A 20,831-nucleotide genomic window follows, 5' to 3' on the forward strand; every position below is an offset into this window, starting at 1 on the left:
AAGGTTGGATATCAGCCAATGAGTGAGACCGCAGCCCCGCATAAGAAACACATTACAGGCAGCTATGGGGCTCTGGGGAAGGCAGATACCACAGCAAGTACCGCATGAACTGCCATGAAACTTGGCAGAGATATGTAGCGTCCCCAGAGGATGATCCCTACTGACTTTGGTGATTCCCTGACTTCTCCTCTTGCGCCACCACACGGCGGACATTTTTGGTTCTGACTTAAATGTCTCCACAACTATTGGATGGAAACATCAGCGAGTTTTGCTCCTGTTTTAATAATTAACATTCTATAGTATATATATTGTATAAACTACACTATTCCTAAAACAACATATACAATAAAACATACAATACACGTTATGTTTTGTTATGAGACTCAACCTCAAATGCATGCACGAACATGCACAAGCACGTAACCTGTCACACAAACATACCATACACCAACAAGAACACATCCTCACACACACAGAGACGTGCCCAACCAAACACACACAAACATCTCCGCCGGCCCCTCTCTTGGGGTCCCGTCCCCGTAACAACTAATGCACAGTTTGCTGTGAGGCCCCCGGTGCAGGCTGAGTCACGCAACGGGAGGCGGCACATCGGCACGGTCAATCTATCCTTTTGTTTACCGCCCCATTGAGACAACCCGACACGTTAACAGAAGCATCAGTGGGTCGGCTCGCCCCCGTGCGTGTGCGCACGCAGTTGCTGGCCGATGGTCAGTGTGGTTTGTTGTTCGACAGATAGCCATTCGGGTATTGAGTGCGTAGCAATGACCTGAGGCTGAAGTAATTCCCACGTAGCGGGCCGACGTGTCTGTGTCTGAGTACGGCCTCCCGTCTGCTCGGAGGCCTTCAAGAGAAACTTATCGGACGAGTTTCATGTGAAATATATTCAAAAGATGCTTCGAGTGCACTATTGGTCAAAGCCAAGTTCGACTAAGCCCCGGTATCATTTAAAAGAAACAAACAAGACATGATGTGTCATACCCTGAAATATATGCTTGTATGATAATCATATTCTGTCTAATTAAAGGTCTGAGGTCAACTGACAAAAAAAAAAATCTCCTATTTGCTCTGATTAATGTTGACAGGCTCGGTGTGTTTTTCTCACTCTCTTCTGCTCACTTTCACACACGACTACATGCATCCAGACAGAGAAGCACACACACACACACACACACACACACATACACACACACACACTTGACTGCCTGCTAAAGCCGCCAGCATGTGTGAGTCCCCACCTCCTTCATCAGCTCTGACACTCCTGTCTCACCCGTATGTCACGCAACACCACAGCTCTGCAAAGGAGGTCAGGGCAAAGGGCGAAGGGCACACACGCATGCACACACAAAAGAAAGACCCACCTCGCTCTCCAACTCACTCACTCACTCGCACTCAAACACAAATGCTCTCCTGACTGATGTGAATGCAAGCTCGAGACTATTTTCATCGCGGGCGCAACCGAAAAGGCACCGGTTTGAAAGCAGCTTAGTGGAAAGTGATATTATTAAAAAACACAGAGGAAGGCACACAAACACACACATAACACTTTCTGTTCACACAGTTACTCCACATGGCAGACAACAGTCATGTGGGTCCTTACCTCCAGGAGGAGGCTGCTTTCATTGACTGTGGTGCCCAGTGGAAGGCTCTCTTTCCTGGGTTCAGGGTTTGAGGATGTTGTGCTGATACTGTGCTTCCTGGGGGGCTTGTCGTGGCCCACTGTGAAAAAGACAAAGGAAAAGGTAAATTGTCTGGAACGAGGGGCGTATTTATGTTAAAACAACAAAAACTGAAAGCAACCCATTGGGTTAAGGATGTAAAAAAATAAAAATGCTGTGGATATGAAAGGAGCAGCCACAAACAGAACGTGTAAATCATAACCGGTCCTTAATTACATGAACCTCATACATGCAGGGTTATGTGCTCATGTTCGCTGCGTTCAAGGTCTGGGAAATAAAATCAGGCACACCTCACACAGGCCAAACTCTTCCACTTTCCATGTCAGCACAGGAAAATAACAGGACAAAACCGACAATGATTACATTTTCGAAAGCTTCTAAATTCTCCACACAAAAAAAAAAAAGCCCGCGTGATGCGGCAGTGAAAGAGTTGGACCGGCACGCAGACATGTGGCCGACACATTAACTGTATCAGTCTCCGTTTCGCACCGCGCGATCACCAGATATCAGTCTGTGTGGCGGGGGCCGTCTAACGAGGCAATACAGCGGAGGATTTCATGACTTTACGGGATTCTTCTCACACGACACAGCCACACGCACACGCACAGCTTGAGGTGGAGTGCAGCATTGAGTGCTTTCGGGACGTCTGGTGGGGTTTCGAAATAGACTTACTTGAACTGAAATGTGTGAAATACGTTCTCTATTCTTTAGAAACGCTCATCGCTCCTCTGCTCCGGTATTCAGAAGACGGTAAAAACATCTACTCACGTTATAAAAATATCACAAGTGAGTCACGCTCCATCAGCCACTTAGACACAGGCTACGATCTCTCCGCTGCGGAGTAAAAGGCCTACTACCTACCACCATGCCAGAGTGTGTACACACGCAATTAGCCTATACGCGGCCGTGGCGTGCAGAAATGTCACATGTGCATCGTGACGTGTGCGTTGCGTGTAGGGGGCATGTTTGCGTGTTTCTCTTATGGGCGTGCTGTCAGTGGGCATGTGGCTCACTCCAAGAGATCAGCCCTTCGCTCCGTCACTCATTGTAGCGGGCACAGATTAGTCACGCGACACACTCACACGCACGCCATAGCCTCATTACGAAAAACTATCTAAGTATGTATGTATGCATCTTCCGATGCTTCGTATTGTCCCCACCCCCAACGAATAACCCCATTACGGCAACCATTCCTCCCCCTTTAACCTTCTACCATCTCCTGTCTTCTGTCCATCCCTCCCCCCTTGGACCCACCCCTTCCTCCTCCTCTTCCTCCTCCCCCTCATCTCTCCACCCTTTCTTTGTTCAACTCGGCATCGCAGGCGATCGACAACCGATTTCGTGACTCTGAATGAGTTCCTCTTCTCTTAATTCCAGTCTGAAGCACGCAAAGCTAATGCGCCCGGTTTTTTTTCTTCTCCCTCCCCCTTCTTGTCTATATATTTTGACTGGATTAACTTCTTTGATGTTTAATCATTCGTTCCCTCCGGTTGCAACATCAGGTGTTTGAGTGGAAATAAAGGCCGCGATGCGAGCGATGGAAATCAGGTTGAGCGCGGTGGAGAGCATTGACAGGCGGCTTCGTAAACTCATAAATGCCAGTAATAACGTTAAGTATTTTGTCATCACCTCCGCTAGGTGCAAACACGCACACAAGCAAACAGACTCAGAAAACCACAGACACACACACACAGACACACACACACTCACAGACACCATTCACTTCAATCACCGCAATATCATCCAACCAGTGGAAACTTGCAGAGGGAAATGGACCTAATAAGCCTCTTTATTTTCCTCCTTCAACGCCTCATGTATTTTTGTTTTCTCTCTTACGGCAGCTTTTGGAGAGGATGCAGCGTCAGGAAAGACAAACACACGGGATGATTAATTAACGGCACAGGCACTTCCTCTGCCGACAATACCGGCTTTATTCATCACCCGCTCGCGTCTTTGGGTTTGCTTTTCTTTGCCGCTATTTTCTCCCTGGTCTATAAAGGAAAACAGAGTGGGTAATGGCGAGGCGTTTATGTGCTCTGTGTGAGGACGGGGTGTCAAGTAAAAAGTGACAAGTAGCGGGATGTTGATGCTGCCAAGGGGTGAGGCCGAAAGCGGCGAGCTCCTTTAGCCGGCCCTGGTCTGTCTTTCCACTTCCACTGAGTACGCGAGACGTTAAGACCACCCGCCAGATGCCGAGCGACAGTGTGATTCAATTTCGCACAACTCAAGTCACAATCGTCTCTGGACTTCAATTGGCTCAGACGACACCTTCTGAGATTTGTTGAAATGAAAAAAATATGATGATATTACAAATAGTGACTGTGTTCGAAGTGAGAAAAGACTGCAATTTAGGCGCGATTGCTTTAGATTGCCGCGTGCCAAAATGATCCCTTCTAGGGCTTCTGTGAGCCTGAAAAACAAACCTTCCACTGCTGCCTGTTGTCAGAGACACGGCAGGATCGCGTAAGAAAAACAGGAGTGTGTGTGTCTGTGTGGGTTTTGGACACAGTCCACATCAATCAGGTCCTTCCTGCACCCTCTAGGGGGCGAGGTAAGTCTGTCCGTGAGGCACAAGGACGTGGAGCAGCAAAGTTTCGGTCTGTTCTTCTGCATTCAACACCTCCTTTCAGGTCACTTCTTCTCGATCTACCAATAACAGCCGAGAAACCTCGATGAGGAGGGAGAGCTTTGCAGGGGACAGAGGAAGAGAGGGGCGGGGGGAGACGGGGTGGGGATGTCTCTGTGGACCCATAGTGTCACCGACATGCTTTTATTCTGGGGATAATGGAGATCAAACACAGAGGAATGTCTCGCAAACGCAGAGATGAATATTTCAATGCGGTCCTGTGCATTAGATCCAAAAGATGGCATGGCATGACATTATGTTGAGGAGTGTTGCATGACTCCGAGCGCTTTAGAAATCGTGCGTACAAGAGCAGCATGCATTTTGAACTGAATGGTGGGTGATACTCCGGCTCCATTCTTAAAGTCACGCTGCTATCCAGAGCAATATGCAGCGAGGAGCAGGTAGGTGTTCATACATGGCCGCTCAGAGACACAACACCAGCTGCTGCGCGGTCTTAACCTGGGACCTACGAGCCTGCACGCAAATCCAGTCAAACAGGTGGTTGCTGCTGCTTTTTGTGTGTGTTTTTTGAGACATTTCCTCACTTTATACTCGTATGTAATGAGCCGTGGAGGAAAGTAACAAAGTACATTTACTCACGTACTGTCCTGAACATTTATTTGACAGCCACAGTTACCGGGATATATCAGCCAAAACATACGACGAACTTAAAAGTTGTAGAATAAACTACCCAACAGTATACAACGTATTTTTTCACTTGTGTGACAACTCTGATGCAGTCATTTTACTTCATGATGTATTTATATATTGCTATAGTGCTACTTACTAGCCAAAAATCTGATATTCCCCCCACCAACTGGTTAAAAGTAATTTCATTTTTCTTTGTCAGAGGCTTGATGTTTTGCTTATATATGAGTGACACCCAATCACATCCACAGCACCCACATCTGCATGCGGGCTGTCCGTCTCCCTGCTTGGCGGCAGCACGGGTGCCAGCCATCTCTCGGCAGCTGACCCGCCGCTGTGTTTTTTGGCTTGTAAAGAAAAGCTCCGGACCCGAACATGCGAACGCCGCGCTGCACAGCAGTCCCTCCCCTTCCACAAGGCTTGCGTGAGTAGAGAGAGCAGTGTGTGCGCATATGTGTGTGTGTGTGTGTGTGTGTGTGTGTGTGTGTGTGTGTGTGTGTGTGTGTGTGTGTGTGTGTTGAGGTCGGGTTGGCTTACAGCCACTTCCTTTGCCTATTCCCGCCCCCTTCCCTCAGCGCTCTTCTTCTCGGTCTCTCTCTCTCTCTCCCTCCGCAGGCACAGGAAATCCACAGCAGAGAGAGCAGCACACACACACACAGAGGAAGAGAGAGAGAGAGAGAGAGAGAGAGAGAGAGAGAGAGAGAGAGAGAGAGAGAGAGAGAGAGAAGTTGGCTGATCAAGGGCTGGTTGTCACGCGAGCGAGCCGTCTGTCAATCTACCCCCCCTCCTCCTGACAGAGGGCTGGCGGCCGGCCAAGGCCTTGCGTGCAAGCCGGCGAGCCACATTAGCCCATAAAGAATTTCATAATAGCAACAGCTGTTAAATATTGATGACTGCTGGCAAGCGCTCAATGGTGCTCCGCAAAAAGGTTAAGCCTGCACTGTAATGGAAGCTAATACTTCATTATACCAGAGATCAAATGTCCGGATCTCGGCCTGTCCAAATCCAACCCTAACCATTCCTACTTTTTTCTTCTTCTTGGTTTTGCAATGTGGCAAAGAGAAAGAAGAAGAAGAAGAAGAAAAAGGTTCACTGAAAGAAAGATTTTGGCACTTTCATATTTTTGTGAAGATAAACAGCGGCTTTTTCCACTTGGTTCCTCACCGTTCCACTTGGATAAGTATAAACAGTATGCATTAAAATTTCAATCACCCCTTGATACCAATATTAATATTGGATTGAGGTCTCTAATCTCCCCGATATTGTTTTGGATGAGAATGTTTTCCACTGTGACATATAAGATTACATTTGGAGGGAGGGACTGCGAGGGTTTAAAGCAGTTCCCTTTTGTTCACAAAGCCACATTTACAAAAAGGACTTTACTTGGAGGCCGGGCAGGAATCACGAATATGCATCTTTCAGAGGAGATCACATCGTTGAGTGAGTGATTTTTGAAAGTAGTGCGCATGTGGAGCCGAGCTGAGGAAGGAAAAAAAATAATAAAAAAATAGAACAAACAGTAGCCGCGACGCCGAAGTGAAGGGGAAGTTATATTACGACCTGGCAAACGGGATCACACGGATTGGAGGTTGGGACGCAAAACTCAATTGTTTTCTACTTCTCTGTTTTGGTTGGCTAACAGACGCACAAGTCACCGCGCTCCACAGGAGTGGACTGTCTCCGCTCATGAGCCCTCGGGCAAAACAGAGTAGTATGGCAAATGTGTGCACTGCTACTGTATGTGGCTTGACGACACGGCAAATCATAAAGCTGGCGCCACACACTCTCGACGCACACACGCACAAACACACACGTGCACGCACACTGGAGGACTGTTGCTTCTATAAATAGACAACATGACTGATTGTGGGCCACATGTTTTATGTGAGTGTGGTGTTTGTCAGCGGAGAAAATACTTTTTTTTTTCCTTCTGATGAACCCATTGAAAGAGTGTGCAGCCAGCACCAGGGTTGTCTAAACACTCCTAAATTTGCCTTGTCAAGATTTGGGAAAATGCACCGCAACATAAGGCCAACGCGGTACAATATTTATACAGACAATTAGAAAAACTAACAGAATGCAAATGGATGGAGGCCCGGGGAGGATGTGGCTCAACGTGAAACGATGTGTTCCCCACTTACACACACACACACACACACACACACACACACACACACACACACACACACACACACACACACACACACACACACACACACTCTCACAGGCTGCATTCAGGCATGTGTTGCGTGAGATGAGCCAGTTATGCAGGAAAGCTTTTTAATTTGACTGTACCCAAATGAGCGCAACAGTGTATTTTCTAATTGAAGACAACGAGACGCCACAGTTTCCCGGCCGTTTGCCGGGGATCTGACACGTTCCACCGGCACAAACCTCGACCCTGGCCTTCAGTCTGCTCGGCGGGGGTGAACTCAGGATACGGACTCCCTCGTGAGTCACACACATATCCGAGCAGTAACTTTGCCTGGAGGCCCAATGACAACACACGTGTACGATCACATGTACAAGTTCGCAGTTGCAGAAAACAAACACAGGCGGTGGAAGTATATTCTGCGGGAGACAAACGGGGGAGGGGGGTGAGGGGGGGGGACTCCATTGTTAGGCCTGCTGTCCACTCCCCTATGCGTCTATATTTATCACAAACTTCCTCTGATTGGCTCGTTCAAATAGAGATATAAAGAATTTCCCTCTGGGGGACCTCAGTGTCCGTGGTACACTGAGGCTTTAGTGGGAAAACTGTTGACGCACTTTCGATCGAAGCCGAAGCTCAAAACGCAAAACACATTTATTTTTACATCCTTGGTAAAGTACGTTGTTTTTTCTTCTTCTGGTTGGCCAACTGCAGATGAATAACTGATACATTTCGCAAGCAGGAATGTGACAAAATAATGGTATCTCTGTGTCATGTGTGCAGATCTGAGATGCATCACTGTAAGAGGCACCGGCTCCTGCATGCATGCATGCATGCGTGTGTTGACGCGGTTACTCTATAAATAGCTTTTCCTTGGATTCCTGTTCTGATGAGGACGGCTGTGGCTGGTTGCTCTCTCAAGAAGCTAGCGGTTAATAAAATTTGCATTCAGGAACCCCACCTGGCCACAATAAAGCACGAGCCTTTCTATTTCCGTGCTCGCAGACAATCTCCATTTTCACGAGCGGGCTGAGATTCAAGGGCTCGAGATGAACGCGATGAGGTTTATGTGAACGTTTTGCTGGTTGCTGTGACGCTCATCTCGCTGATTTGGAGTTTAATTAGCGACGCATTTGAAAACGAAAACCTCTCGTGCTTCATAAACGCGCGAGGAGCATGGGAACCAGATGTGCCATGAAAGGTGGATTCAAAGTGTTTTTAAATTAGTTAAATATGATTGGAATTGCAGAGGGGGTGAAAGAGTAAAGTTTTTTGGGGGGGTTCCTCATAAGTTTAGCTATTTAGGTCCAGGCCTTGGTCCAAAAAGTCTACTTTATCAAAATCTACACCGGAACAAAGTCGCTGGCTTCCAATGTAAAGAATAAACAACCGTAAAGGCTTTATTATATAGCTCATTTCCCTCGGTCTGTCCTTTTCATTCAAGAAAAAAAAAAGCACCAGTGCCTCTGCTTCTTCATCTTGAAAAAGGGAACTCTGAACAACAGCTCAGGGAATAATTATTAGGTCTCTACCCCTCTATTTCAGTCTGCATTCCTGCAGGAGAGGGGAGGAGGGCAAAAGAAAGACGGAGAGCAGAGCGAAGGTTACAGTCTGCAGCGCCGCTGGTTCCCTGCGTTGCGTGCCAACTAGTGTCACTGGCACTATTCACAATAACAGGGGGAAAGGAGAACAACAGGCCTCAGATTATCCCTGTTGTATCCTCCTCCCTGCTGGCCGGTCAAAAGCAATCATCGCTTGCTTTGCGGTCACAACGGAACGATCAACAGGTTTTCTGAAGAGCCACGCCTTTCAAGATTTAATTTTTGATCCTGTTAGCATTTCTTTCATTTTTTTAAACATCCATGCAGCCACTCCGTAACACGAAGGTAATCTGTTAAAAAGATTATGGCGCAGTTTCAGCCCATTGAGGCAAATAATAACGGACAGATGGTCCCTCGGGCTGAATGCATATGGGAGGGAAACTACGCTAATGCTGCTGCAGCACGCAATGCTAAACGAATGCTAACCGCGGAGCACTTTTTACGACAGCAACAAGTTGTGCTCATTTGTGGGGCTTGCACTCAAGAGAGGCATCGTTCTAGTGGAGGAAACGTGAGGACAGTGGCTGACATAATGCACTAATGAGAAGAGTTGTACCGAGTTCAATAGCAGGGCGGAAAGAAAATAATATAAAAGTACTTTTATGGTACTTTGCTGAAACTCTGCGGGAGCAAAATGTCACTGTCCCAGAAAAGAATAAACATTGTTTTTTTAAGCTGTGTGACAATGCATGTGAACTAATCCAATGGGATTTTAAATGCTTCATTTTGTCTGAGAGGAAGGGGAAGTTTCTCAACCCATAAAAAGGAGAGTAATCCTTCCGTGACACGAATCAAAACCGCACAATTTGGCGATACGTGGTTTTCTTTCAAAGGGGAACAACAAGTTAAAAGATGTGTTGTGAGATACAGTACAAGTGTGAGCAGTGTGTCGCTTACAGAACCCGCACCGAAAATGACACGCACCCGCGCACCAGCACACAGGAAGGCCCACCGACGTGTAATTACATTGATGCGATGCGGTTAATGTGTGCCGGGGTCAAGTGATAGCCATGATGCCGACCATGCTTTATGCATGAAAGCCATTTACCTTGTCAGTCAGTCGACACTATCAGAGGTGTTACGTGTCCACTGTGTCAGTGTGTGTGTGCGTGTGTGTGTGTGGACCAGGGCCATCTGTGAGGCAGGTAATCTAGAGCAACAGCATAGTGTAGTATTTAAGATCTTTCTCTCCTTCTCTCTCTCTCTCTCTCCACATGCAAACAGCCACATTTCAATTTAAGCTTAAAAGCATAGTTTTTGGTAAAAAAAATAAATAATCCAAGGACAGTATTTTTGGTAGAGTTTCAGCCTGATTTGATCTTCCTTCACCCGTCCGCTTGACGTTAACGTGAGTGGCCCGTCTGGTGCGTCTCTCACCAACAATACCACACAACAATTTGGCCTCTGACGAAGTTAACTCTTTAAGCAACACGCTGACCGTAACAGTCGTCTGATTATGTGTCTCCTAACACCTCGTTCCTGCGTTGCAGGGTATTAGATCGCAGAAACATCCGGGAGGTATCAAAACATCACACACAATGTTGCCTGTGAGAAGACAATTTTAAGGATTCAGAAAAAAATAAAAATAGGCAGAAACAGATTTACAACCACGTACAGCAAGACATATCAACCTGAACTAGCTACTGGCCGCTTCACGTAAACAAAAGCATCAGCTTTTCAAGCAAACAAAAAACGCAGACGTGAGCTCTGGGAGCACAGTTGAAAATAGCCGAGGTGAGCCCGGCGAGATATCCTTTATCAGGTCTGGACATATCGTGACTGTCCACTTCACATTCTCCCATCTGTGCCCCTTGCATGTCACCACAACACTAATCCAAGCCTGTTTATACTAACAGTGTTTGCTCCGATCACTTCATTTGGCTCATGGGAGGGAGAGGACATATACCCCCCTGTGCAGCAGGCGATATACGTGTGGTTGTGTGTGTGTGTGGGTGTTTGAGGGCAGGATATAGAGGGAGGAGGGGGGGGGGGGGGCATGATGGGACTGATGGTGGGATCACGCAAGCTTGCTAAAAGAGGCAAAGTCAGGAGAGTCACGCATGGCGGGGCTTTTCTGTGGATGCCACTCAGTCGCCACTGTACTTCCTGGCATCTGGTGTTGGCGTGATGCTGCGAGTGTATTTATGTATGTTGTGTTTAATTCCCAACCAACTGACAAGATTTTCTGAGGGTAAACAAACACCGACTTGTCGGCCCTCCCCAAACAGGCTGTCGCTCTGAATCGGAAGATAATTTTTCTCACTTTGCACGCAGGGCTGCCGACTGAAGCCCAACACGCCCTTTCGAGGGAACGTTCAAGCCGCTGCTCAACCTGTAAAACAACTACTTCTGCAGGAGCTTTGTCCAGAAGAAAACCTGATGATGTCACAGCGACGACATCACTGGGGTTGTATCAGCGCGAGTTTTACAACAAAACGTAACCTGCGTGACAAACCGGAGGAGCGGATTTGGACGGACGTTGAGAAGTTGAGGTCTCGAAAAAAGATTCACTTCAACTTCATCATGGGAAATGTAGGATTGAGCGTTTTGAAGCTCGACTCACAGCTTGACCCGATTTTGTCTTTAAATGTGTCTCTTCAGAGCGCCCGAATACCCCTTTAATCAAAATGGTTCGTGTGGTTTCGTGAGTCCTTAGTTGTGTGAAAAGGTTCTGCGTGAGCTTATGACACAGTATTTGTTTGTGTGCTTCGCCCCGGAGATGATCTCATGCGCTTAAAGATGGGACTCTGCTTGTCACGGAAGCAAAGTCGGAAGCAGCGGTCAGTCCAATTTACGAATATAACTTTAGGTTTTGGGCCATTTTCATGGAAGATAAACTTTTTTCAGAAATACATTTTGGTCAAGCATTGAAACAACATTCAAACCATTATAGGAAAATATAACTCTTCTAAATGTTCCTACTTCTTTTAATCTCTGATTGCTGCAGGATACTTGATTTTAACTTTGTAGAAAGCTGCGATGCCGAGGCATAAATGTGGAAAAAGTTTCAGGGCAAGGTTCGCCGGATAATTAGATTTATGTCAATAGTAGGTACCAACCAGTTATTTTATAATCTCATTTGTTAGGATTTACGTTACTTATAAAGACAGCTGCTTACAAAACCATGGATGAAATGCAAGATGAGATCATGTGCATCTGATATTTGTTTTCCGAGCTGGAGATAGAAATGTAATCAAACGGGAACGCGCGTGCATGTATCCGTCAACTCCTCAAAACCAAAAACGGTTCGAGCACAGAGTCCTGGCGTGACGAATGGACGTTTGGTTGTGCAAAATATTCCGTTTAAAGAGCAGGAGGATCGAAAAAGGACAAGGTTCAGAAAGGCTCAAGGAGAAATTCTTCCAGTTCTGCTGAACACCAAGCGCGGCACGCTTCTCAAACTACCCAACGCAATTATCGCCCCTGCACTAATGAACCTCACTTTACACCGTGTGTTGGTAAACCACCATTCGGGCCCAGCAGCACATAAACTTCCCCTCCGGCTCTTGTGTCGCCCAACAGCTGAGACCTGCGGGCGACACCGCTGGACCGGGGCCCGCTCCCGCAGATCTGAGCCTCCGAGTTGTGTTTCCATGCTGACGCTTTGTGTGAAGCGTCTCTTCCCACTTAAATGCCCCAATTCAAGGCTGTTTAATATAATAATACAAGTATCTTATCACGCAGTGGCATCTTCTTCCAAACATATATATATTTATATTTTTTTAATCGCTTCTATTCTCTCCGATGGCCAGCTTTCCTCCTAAAAATCATCCAATTTCCGTATAATCACATCTCACATGTAGTGAGTGAGATGCAGCTTTAAGGAGGCTCGGTTCCACTGGACATCAACTAAACGGACGATTTGAAGTGATGTGAAGGCCGATGATATTTTTTCCCTCCATAAACACAGCATGCGATTTCCAGGTGGAGAGTCCGCGACGGAGACACCTCAAACCAAATGTGTCTGAGGTAGAAGTGCAGAACATGTGTTTGTGGAGCGGCACTGCACCGTATCCCACTACGCAGGCCTGTGCGCCAGTATTTTCTGCTCACAGCTGAAGTCTGATTTATGAGCGGGACCACAGAAATTCCTCCGCAATGGCTTCAGGATGTCTCCGGAATAACAGTAATATCTCTGATTTGGGAAAGTATGAGCAGCTCAAAAACACTGCTGTGTCACTGTGACCGACTCACGCGAGGCGAGGCATTCCTCTTCCCTTTTATTGCATAAGGACTTCGTAAATTGTGGCTCGGTTTCTGTTTTTTTTCCTCCGTCAACGGGTCTGTTGTGAAATCTGGTGGAATCTCATTCCAGCTGAATAAACTAAACAATGGCCAGAAGTTGAAGGTAATTTACAATTACACATTATTAATACATCATTTGAATTGATTATAAAATACTGAAAAAGTAAGAGTGATTTTGGTGGATTACTATTTGACTGTGCCGTAATCTTAATGCTGTTAGGAATAGGCCCTGTTCCAGTTAAGAGACGTTGTCACATCACTCCAGATCCTGATCCACTTACTGTTAAGAATGCACACACACACACACACACACACACACACACACACAGTAAAAACATGGACACAAATCCAATTTAGACAGTGAGCGATGTGCTGTCTTGCTCAAGGACACTTCAACAGGACACACAGCTGCTGCTGGGTTTGTACCGTCCATTCGAGAGGCCAGTCTCCCGTTACACACACTCTGCGTGCACACACACACACACACAAAGTAAACACAGCAAATACCCACATCCTCCTCACCCGACAACAGTGCTGCAACTGTTCCTCATGTGACAGAAGGGGGGAGAGCTGCTGAGCTGAGGGAGTGGCGAGGAATAGCGTGCGAAGACCTAATACAATGTTTCAACCCCAGATGGGTCACATCAGTAGCCCGCAATCAACCAATTTGGCCCTGCCAAGTTTACACGCTTTACATGTCAAAAGGGACGGGACGGGGGAAGAGAGAGAAACCGGTTTTTGCTCCCCCCCCCCCCCCCCGCCCCCTCCAAACTTTTTATTGCCTGCCACAGCTTATAATTATTAATTACTGTGACTGTATTTTCCATTGAGGAGTAAAAGAAAGGAGGAGAGGAGATGAGAGGATAAAGGAGGAGAGGGAGGAAAGGAGAAAGGAGGAGGAGAGGATAAGAGAAAGGTGGGGAGGAGAAAAAGGAGAGGAGAGAAGGAGAGGAGAAGGGAGGAGAGGAAGAGAGTAGAAAGGAGAGGAGAAGAGAAGATGAAAAAGGAGGAGAGGAAAGGACAAGGAGGGGAAGAGATGAGAAAGGGGGAGATAGGAGAAAGGAGGAGAGGGGAAAGGAGGAGAGGAGAAGAAAGAAGGGGAGGAGAGGAGAAAAGATGAGGGGAGAGAAGGAGAGAAGGAGCAGAGAAAATGAGGAGATGAGAATGAAGGAGAGATGAGAGATGAGAAAGGAGAGAGGAGACATGAGAAAGGAGGAGAGAGAGAAAGGAGGAGAGATGAGAAAGGAGGAGAGATGAGAAAGGAGGAGAGATGAGAAAGGAGGAGAGATGAGAAAGGAGAGAGGAGACATGAGAGAGGAGGAGAGAGGAGAAAGGAGGAGAGATGAGAAAGGAGGAGAGAGGAGAAAGGAGGAGAGATGAAAAAGGAGGAGAGATGAGAAAGGAGGAGAGATGAGAAAGGAGGAGAGATGAAAAAGGAGGAGAGAGGAGAGAGGACTGCAGGGACAGAACATCAGTGGGGCGGGAGAACAACAGAGCAGGTCCCTGACACCGGGGCATTTCATGGACGCTAAGTAGAAATAGGTTAACCGCAAAGACGTTGAGGGTCATGGGAGACCCTCAGGCTCCGTTTACTCTCCCAATCCACACATTCGCGTACAGCAGGAAGTGCTCAGCAAAAGCGCCGCGATGAGCCGATCCATTTCCCCCACTGACACCACTGATTACAACCAGCGCCGCAGAGCCGTTCGGGCGCTGGCACAGACCCCGTTGTCTCCGTCCAAAGCGGTTAGGACGAGCCGAGAGGACACCTGGTGCGCGACTTGAGACGGGGCTCTCCCTAACGCGTTCACAGCGGGGATGTTGAAATGAGGCCGATGATATCATTGTCTCTGGAGGAATAAAGCTCCAGATGACAAAGGTTTCAGCATCCTGCGCCAAATTACCGGTGGCAAATCCTACACATGCATGCTCGCATTTGCACACACAGAGTACCAGGCATAGCCTGGTACCAGAGATGTCTGTTTCTCACACACACACACACACACACACACACAGACAGAGCTTTCCCATTCTCTTCTCATGGCAGTGTGTGGTCTTGTCATTCAGGCTTTGTTTCCACCGTGGCCTCTCCACTTTAAATAGCCTGCTATAATCTGTTCATTCGAGCACAGCCACATCTAGTTTCAGACTAAATTTTATAGCGCGCTGCAGTTTGGAATCAGAGCAGAGCGGCCCGGGTTGTGCGCATGCGATGATGGAGGCTTAACATCGGTAGGAAAAGGAGCTAAGTGGTGTGAAAGTATGTGGAAAAGGTTTCCACTGTTTCCCAAAAGATCAACTGCAATTTAATGAAAGATCTTAAATCAGCTGGAGTCAGAATGATACAGGGATACCACCTGGCAGCGGCACGCTTTAGCTTTGCGTGCTTTTGCACAAAATGCTTTCAATTGATGCTCCTCACGCGTGTGACTTGACAAACTGCCTTGGGAGAGGACTAGTCGTCATCATCAACTGGTTCATGAAGGACACTGAGTTTGAGCTTAAGGGTGGCTCTGTGTGGCGATGCAACTCAAGCATCGATTCCCAGCAGATTGTCTCAAACTCTGACAAACAAAGAAGAGGTGGGAGGAGGGAAAAAAGAATGGAATTCTTTAAAAAAAAAAAAAGGAGAAAGGGAAGAAAAAGATAAAGAGAGGCCGGGGTGGGAACTGTCATAAAATGAACAGAGAATGAGATTCAAAGTATTTTTTTTTCCCCACCGGACAATAAAACATGAAAAAGTATGTGTTAGAAGGATGGAGAAATCCTTCCCTGGCTCCACTGTACTGTGAAGGAGAGTCAGAGAGAGATCCAGATGTGTCTCAAACATGCCTCAAGTTTCATTGTGATACTTAGTGGGTCTTAGTGAAGCGGACCCGGGGTTTTGTATTAAAGTCTGGCCCAACACCAGGGCCAGATGGTTCGCACATGAGAGATAGAGAAGAGCAGCTCTGACCTTAATTGTACAGTCATCTTCCAGGTAGTTGGACACTGCACTCACCAAATTACTGAGCAGTTGTGATTTATTCTACAGCTTCCAACAAGATGATGAACACCTTTCCTCTGCACCAGCATCACTGTCTGGAGTGATCTATCTGCAATGCTGCGGGCCTCTTCGGAGGCTTTGAGTCCTCATCAATACCGCATGCTTAAAAATGCCAATCACATGGACTTTGAGCCATTTGTGTGGGCTTTCTTTTGAACTTGTTTTTCAGGTCGCCTGCAGACGCGAATCCGTAAAAAGGAAAAAGCTGGTGTTTTGCGTATTTATTTGTCATACGGTCGCCATTTAGGTACGTGTATATTTGAGGAAGAAACTGTTCTGACAAATACAAAGCGTATTGTAACACCTCCCTCATTTCAACACGTTCACACTGAGGAGGAAAGTCACGGCTGACATCGCCTCTCCTTTCCTGCCTCTCCTCCCCTCGCTCGACGGTCACTGCTTCTCTCTGTCGAAGCATTTATGCTTATTATGCCACAACGGAGAAATTATCTCCCCCGATGTGGTGAATCACTGGGGAAATAAAGAAAGACACACTGGTGAGACAGTGTTGGGGCTATTTTTGGATGGAAAATGTTGATGAATCACGACGGATTAAAAAAAAAAATCAAAATCAGCATTTCTTAAACTTTTTTTCTGGGGACCCATCTTTTGGAAATGACAAACCACCACAACCCAACTCACACCAGGCCGTGTCTATAATGTGCGCCTTCACCCGGTTCATCGTCACTGCCGTTTACGCATCATCGTATCTACTCTTGAATAGGTAAACCACACATTTTTATTAGATGTATAAGTTTGATGTGTCAGTTTGTGTCAGTTTCTTGTGGGTGTTAATGAAAACATATACACATGTTAACGCAAAAATATTTATACACAACAGCGCATACATTCAAGCTCCGTCATGTGACTCAAGGTTGTACCGCAGATATCAGAATAAAGCCTCAAACCTTCCAACAAATTTGAACGAAAGACAAAAAATGTTGCCAGGTAATTAAGACATTTATTTGTGCTGTTCTGGAAGCCAGTGTACTTTGATTTATATCCTGTTAATTATTCCTCCGGTATGTCAAACATTTGCTTCGAGGAGCTTGACAGTTTGATGGAAACACCGCTATAGCTAACATGCCATACAGGCTTTCCGTATCTCAAATTCATATTTCCTTGACTCCAAGCCAAACAAGCTGGTTGATATGCTGCCAACTGGAACGTAAACTGTTATGCTTCTGGCTTCTTTCATGGCGTGTTTGTTTTGGTTTTCTTTTTACTCTACATAAGAGCAGAGTGTGCATTTTCTATCAGGCACGGCGTCATAAGCGCCAGTTTTTTTTTTCGCGAGGAGCGAAATAAAAGACAAGGGACACGAAGAGCACCAGAGGAGAAACCCTGCGTCTGATTGGCCGTCGCAGGTGCAGATTCGGGTTCACATTTCTGTGGACTGACGATTTTTGTGTGTGTCTGTGTGTGTGTGTGTGTGTGTGTGTGTGATCTCATCTGATCAGTGTCAGGGATGACAGCTCTGCATCCTGAAGGCGTTGGGGGGAGCGTGTGCACGTGTTCAGTGCGAGTGTTGCGTTTACGTGTGTGTGACTGCACAGCATCAGTGCTGCTTTGTATCCCAGTAGTGTGTGTTTGAAAACGCCATTTTTATGAGTGATTCCACCTGATCAGTGTGAACTATGTCAGCTCTATGTCCTAAAGGTGTGTGGTGTGTGTGTGTGTGTGTGTGTGTGTGTGTGTGTGTGTGTGTGTGTGTGTGTGTGTGTGTGTGTGTGTGTGTGTGTGTGTGTGCGCACTTATGTGGGAGGGAGAGAGCTGGGATTCCCTAAAGCGTGTTTAGTAAATCCTCAACCAGCACGGATTCCCAGGCATCGCGTGCAGCAGGGTGGGACTCCCGAGCTAAACCACGCCCCTGCACACATACATACACATATACACTCTCACTCACACACACACACACACACACACACACACACACACACACACACACACACACACACACACACACACACACACAGTAGACAACAGCTCCTGACTGAGGGCAGCGTAACGTTGGGAGCAAGGCTTAAGCTGGTGTCGTGGGAGGGTTAATGGATTTCAACCATTTATTCACCTGTCATCCCCATTAAATCCATAGCTAGTCCTTCCGTGACCAAATGAGACCTCTTATCTCCATAACAACCCTCATCTGGTTAACCTCAACCCCGCTTACTCTCCAGTGTGTGTGTGTGTGTGTGTGTGTGTGTGTGTGTGTGTGTGTGTGTGTGTCAGTGGAAATGCATATCTCCTGTATGCTCGCGGCAGCATTAGTGGGAACACAGAATGATACTTATCTCATGTAAATAGGAACGCAACGATCCAATGTACCTTTCGGGTTAACCCTCGCCATGTCTGGCTGCAACACCTTGAGACAAACGCGTTTTTTTTTTTTAAGTTAAAGAGCCGGTTTGGCTGATGGGTCTCACATGTCGGGGTGGTTTTGGTTGCAGTGTGGGTGGTCAGTCGCCACTAGATCAGAGCGCTGACAAGAAAAAAACAGTTGCCCTGTTGTGTGCGTGTCGTGGTGGTAGATGTGTGTTCGAGGGAGGGTGCCGGGTGAGAGTGCAGCTTATTACGGTCGACTGGGCCCAAAACATGTCATTGCTGAGAAACGGTCGGCTCTCCACCGCCAAACTATTTTCAGTGAGACGCTTTTCATTTTGAACATTAGTATAATTATACTGTGAAAGTGCACATAAACAAAGTCAGCCTACTCCTCGGATTGCTGCAATATTTACAGGTGACGCTTTGATTGTTCAAAATTGAATCCCAGCGAGACTCCTTTTGGTGGGCGTGGTCCCTTAACGGCTTAATGGGTGGATTATTCGGCATCAAGGTGACCTATACTGTATAGAAGGACCATCTTTCAACATTGGGATAATGAAACGCCACAAGCTCCGGCTTCACTGGGCGAGAGGACTGATCAGCAACTCGTCGACAGTTGCTCACAAACTGTGCTTTGCTCGTGGGAGTCAGGCAAGTCTCAGCACAAGCACCAGCACACTCCCAAATCTAGAAGATCCTAACTGACAAACGCACCACTTGCTGGTCTTCGCCTCAGGTTGTAAATCTCAACGAACATGGCAGCTGTTCTGGAAACAAGCCTTTAAATGTCAACATATTTCTTCTGTCATGTCGGAAATACTGTGGTTGAGCATTTTTATTTTTGGGAGGGGTCACTATGACCAACCGATGCAGCCCTTTGAGACACTTTATGACTAATCTCGGGTCTATAACGCCTGAACAAGAGCTTCAGATAAGCCACAAGGCATTTTAACTGAGCCCAATTCAGTCCTGACGTCATCTGTCATTTGGCGTTAATGAAACAGCTTTTCAATGAATCATGTGAAAACCTTCAAAATAAAAGAGGCTCCGTTGCAAAGGAGCTGTGTTTGTAAACCAGAGAGCTTGTAATCTGGCGATCTGTGCTCTTGAAATTTGGATGTATAATGTGATGGACAAACTCCCTCATGTGTTCACCAACACAGTTAAGGAGAAATGATAAGGAGGACCGAGAAGCTCATCTCTGGACAGATTTACCGTTTAGTTGAGCAGTTTGACTGACCCGCTACAGCAGGAAGTGTCGAAGACCTACTGATTGGAAATGAGGGAAAAAAATGAATGAAGTTGTGTCCTGCTAGCATCCAGCCTCTTTTCAGCGTGTGCACACACACAAGAGTGCAGTGCATACGGGCTAATGTGTGTCCATGTGTGCAGCCTTGATGCGTAAACCTGACACCATTACAGCATGTGATGCACACCACCTGTGCAAACAGCACTACAAAGACTTCCCTGTTTTCATGCACTGGCCCTTTAATTGGCCTTTAATTGGGCCAGAGCCTCGCACAGTTAGGACAGTGAGACAAACCCAGACAGCTGTGGACCGAACAGGAGCGGAGTCGGGAGATTAACTGTGGCTGGAAACTGACTTTTCCCGACGTCAACTAGTCGGTAACCTGTAATTTTCATTAGTGATCAGCAGTTCAGAGGATTGCATGCATTTGGACGCAGAATCCTTTAATAATACAGAATATTTACATGAAGATAAATAAGCTCAAGCTGTTGTAGGTGGCTGTCAACGCGCGCGCGCACACACACACACACACACACACACACACACACACACACACACACACACACACACACACACACACACACACACACACACACACACACACACACACACACACACACACCTCTATAGTCCAAAATACTTGGTGATTTACAAACCACATCTGAGAAGTTATGCAACGTTCAAACATGTGGCCAGTTCTGAAAACAAACCATGGCACGCAACGGCAGCGAGGTCATTTCAAACACTGGAGAGTCTTACAGCTCTGCTCGCTCTCTCTCTCTCTCTTTCTTTCTCTCTCTCTCCTTCCTCTCTTTCTGAATCTGTCTCAACCCCTCTCTCTTGTTCCCAAAGGAGCACTCGTGAAGCTCACAGGGAAAGCGGTCGGACATTATTAGCTCGGCAACATGCCACTGAGTTTTTCCTGACATAGGTTGAGCGCTTAAATAGACTTACCACCGCAGCAGGGACACGCAATGTCAGAGCCATTGATCCTGGAGCATGTCAGACTGAACTGGAAATGACAATGACAATGTAACAAAATGATATGGCACTAATCCTGATGACGGGGTGATGTTCCGGGACAACTGAAGTAAAGCGTGTACTTAACGGTTGATAAGAAACATGTGACGGCTTCTTGAAGGTCCCGCATGATGTGTAATTTTCGTGTAACCGTTACCACACTGGAGTGGCAGGAAGCCAGACAGAAGGTTGTGTCGCAGACATTATAACCACTCTAACGCACCT

The 20,831-nt window shown here is 46.8% G+C and overlaps 1 protein-coding gene across 1 annotated transcript in view; it reads right to left on the reverse strand.

Annotated features, from left to right (window-relative positions):
* The window catches only part of ahrra (aryl-hydrocarbon receptor repressor a), a 58,161-nt gene that overhangs the window by 12,434 nt on the left and 24,896 nt on the right, over positions 1-20,831 (reverse strand). Inside the window, exon 4 of the mRNA XM_068581935.1 lies at positions 1,619-1,737. Within this exon, the coding sequence (XP_068438036.1) occupies positions 1,619-1,737 (119 nt within the window). The remainder of the gene's footprint in view (positions 1-1,618; positions 1,738-20,831) is intronic.

This window comes from Clinocottus analis, unplaced genomic scaffold (genome assembly GCF_023055335.1).
Source record: "Clinocottus analis isolate CAN_PGR_092001 unplaced genomic scaffold, fCliAna1.0.p SCAF_18, whole genome shotgun sequence".
NCBI classification, from domain to species: domain Eukaryota; kingdom Metazoa; phylum Chordata; class Actinopteri; order Perciformes; family Cottidae; genus Clinocottus; species Clinocottus analis.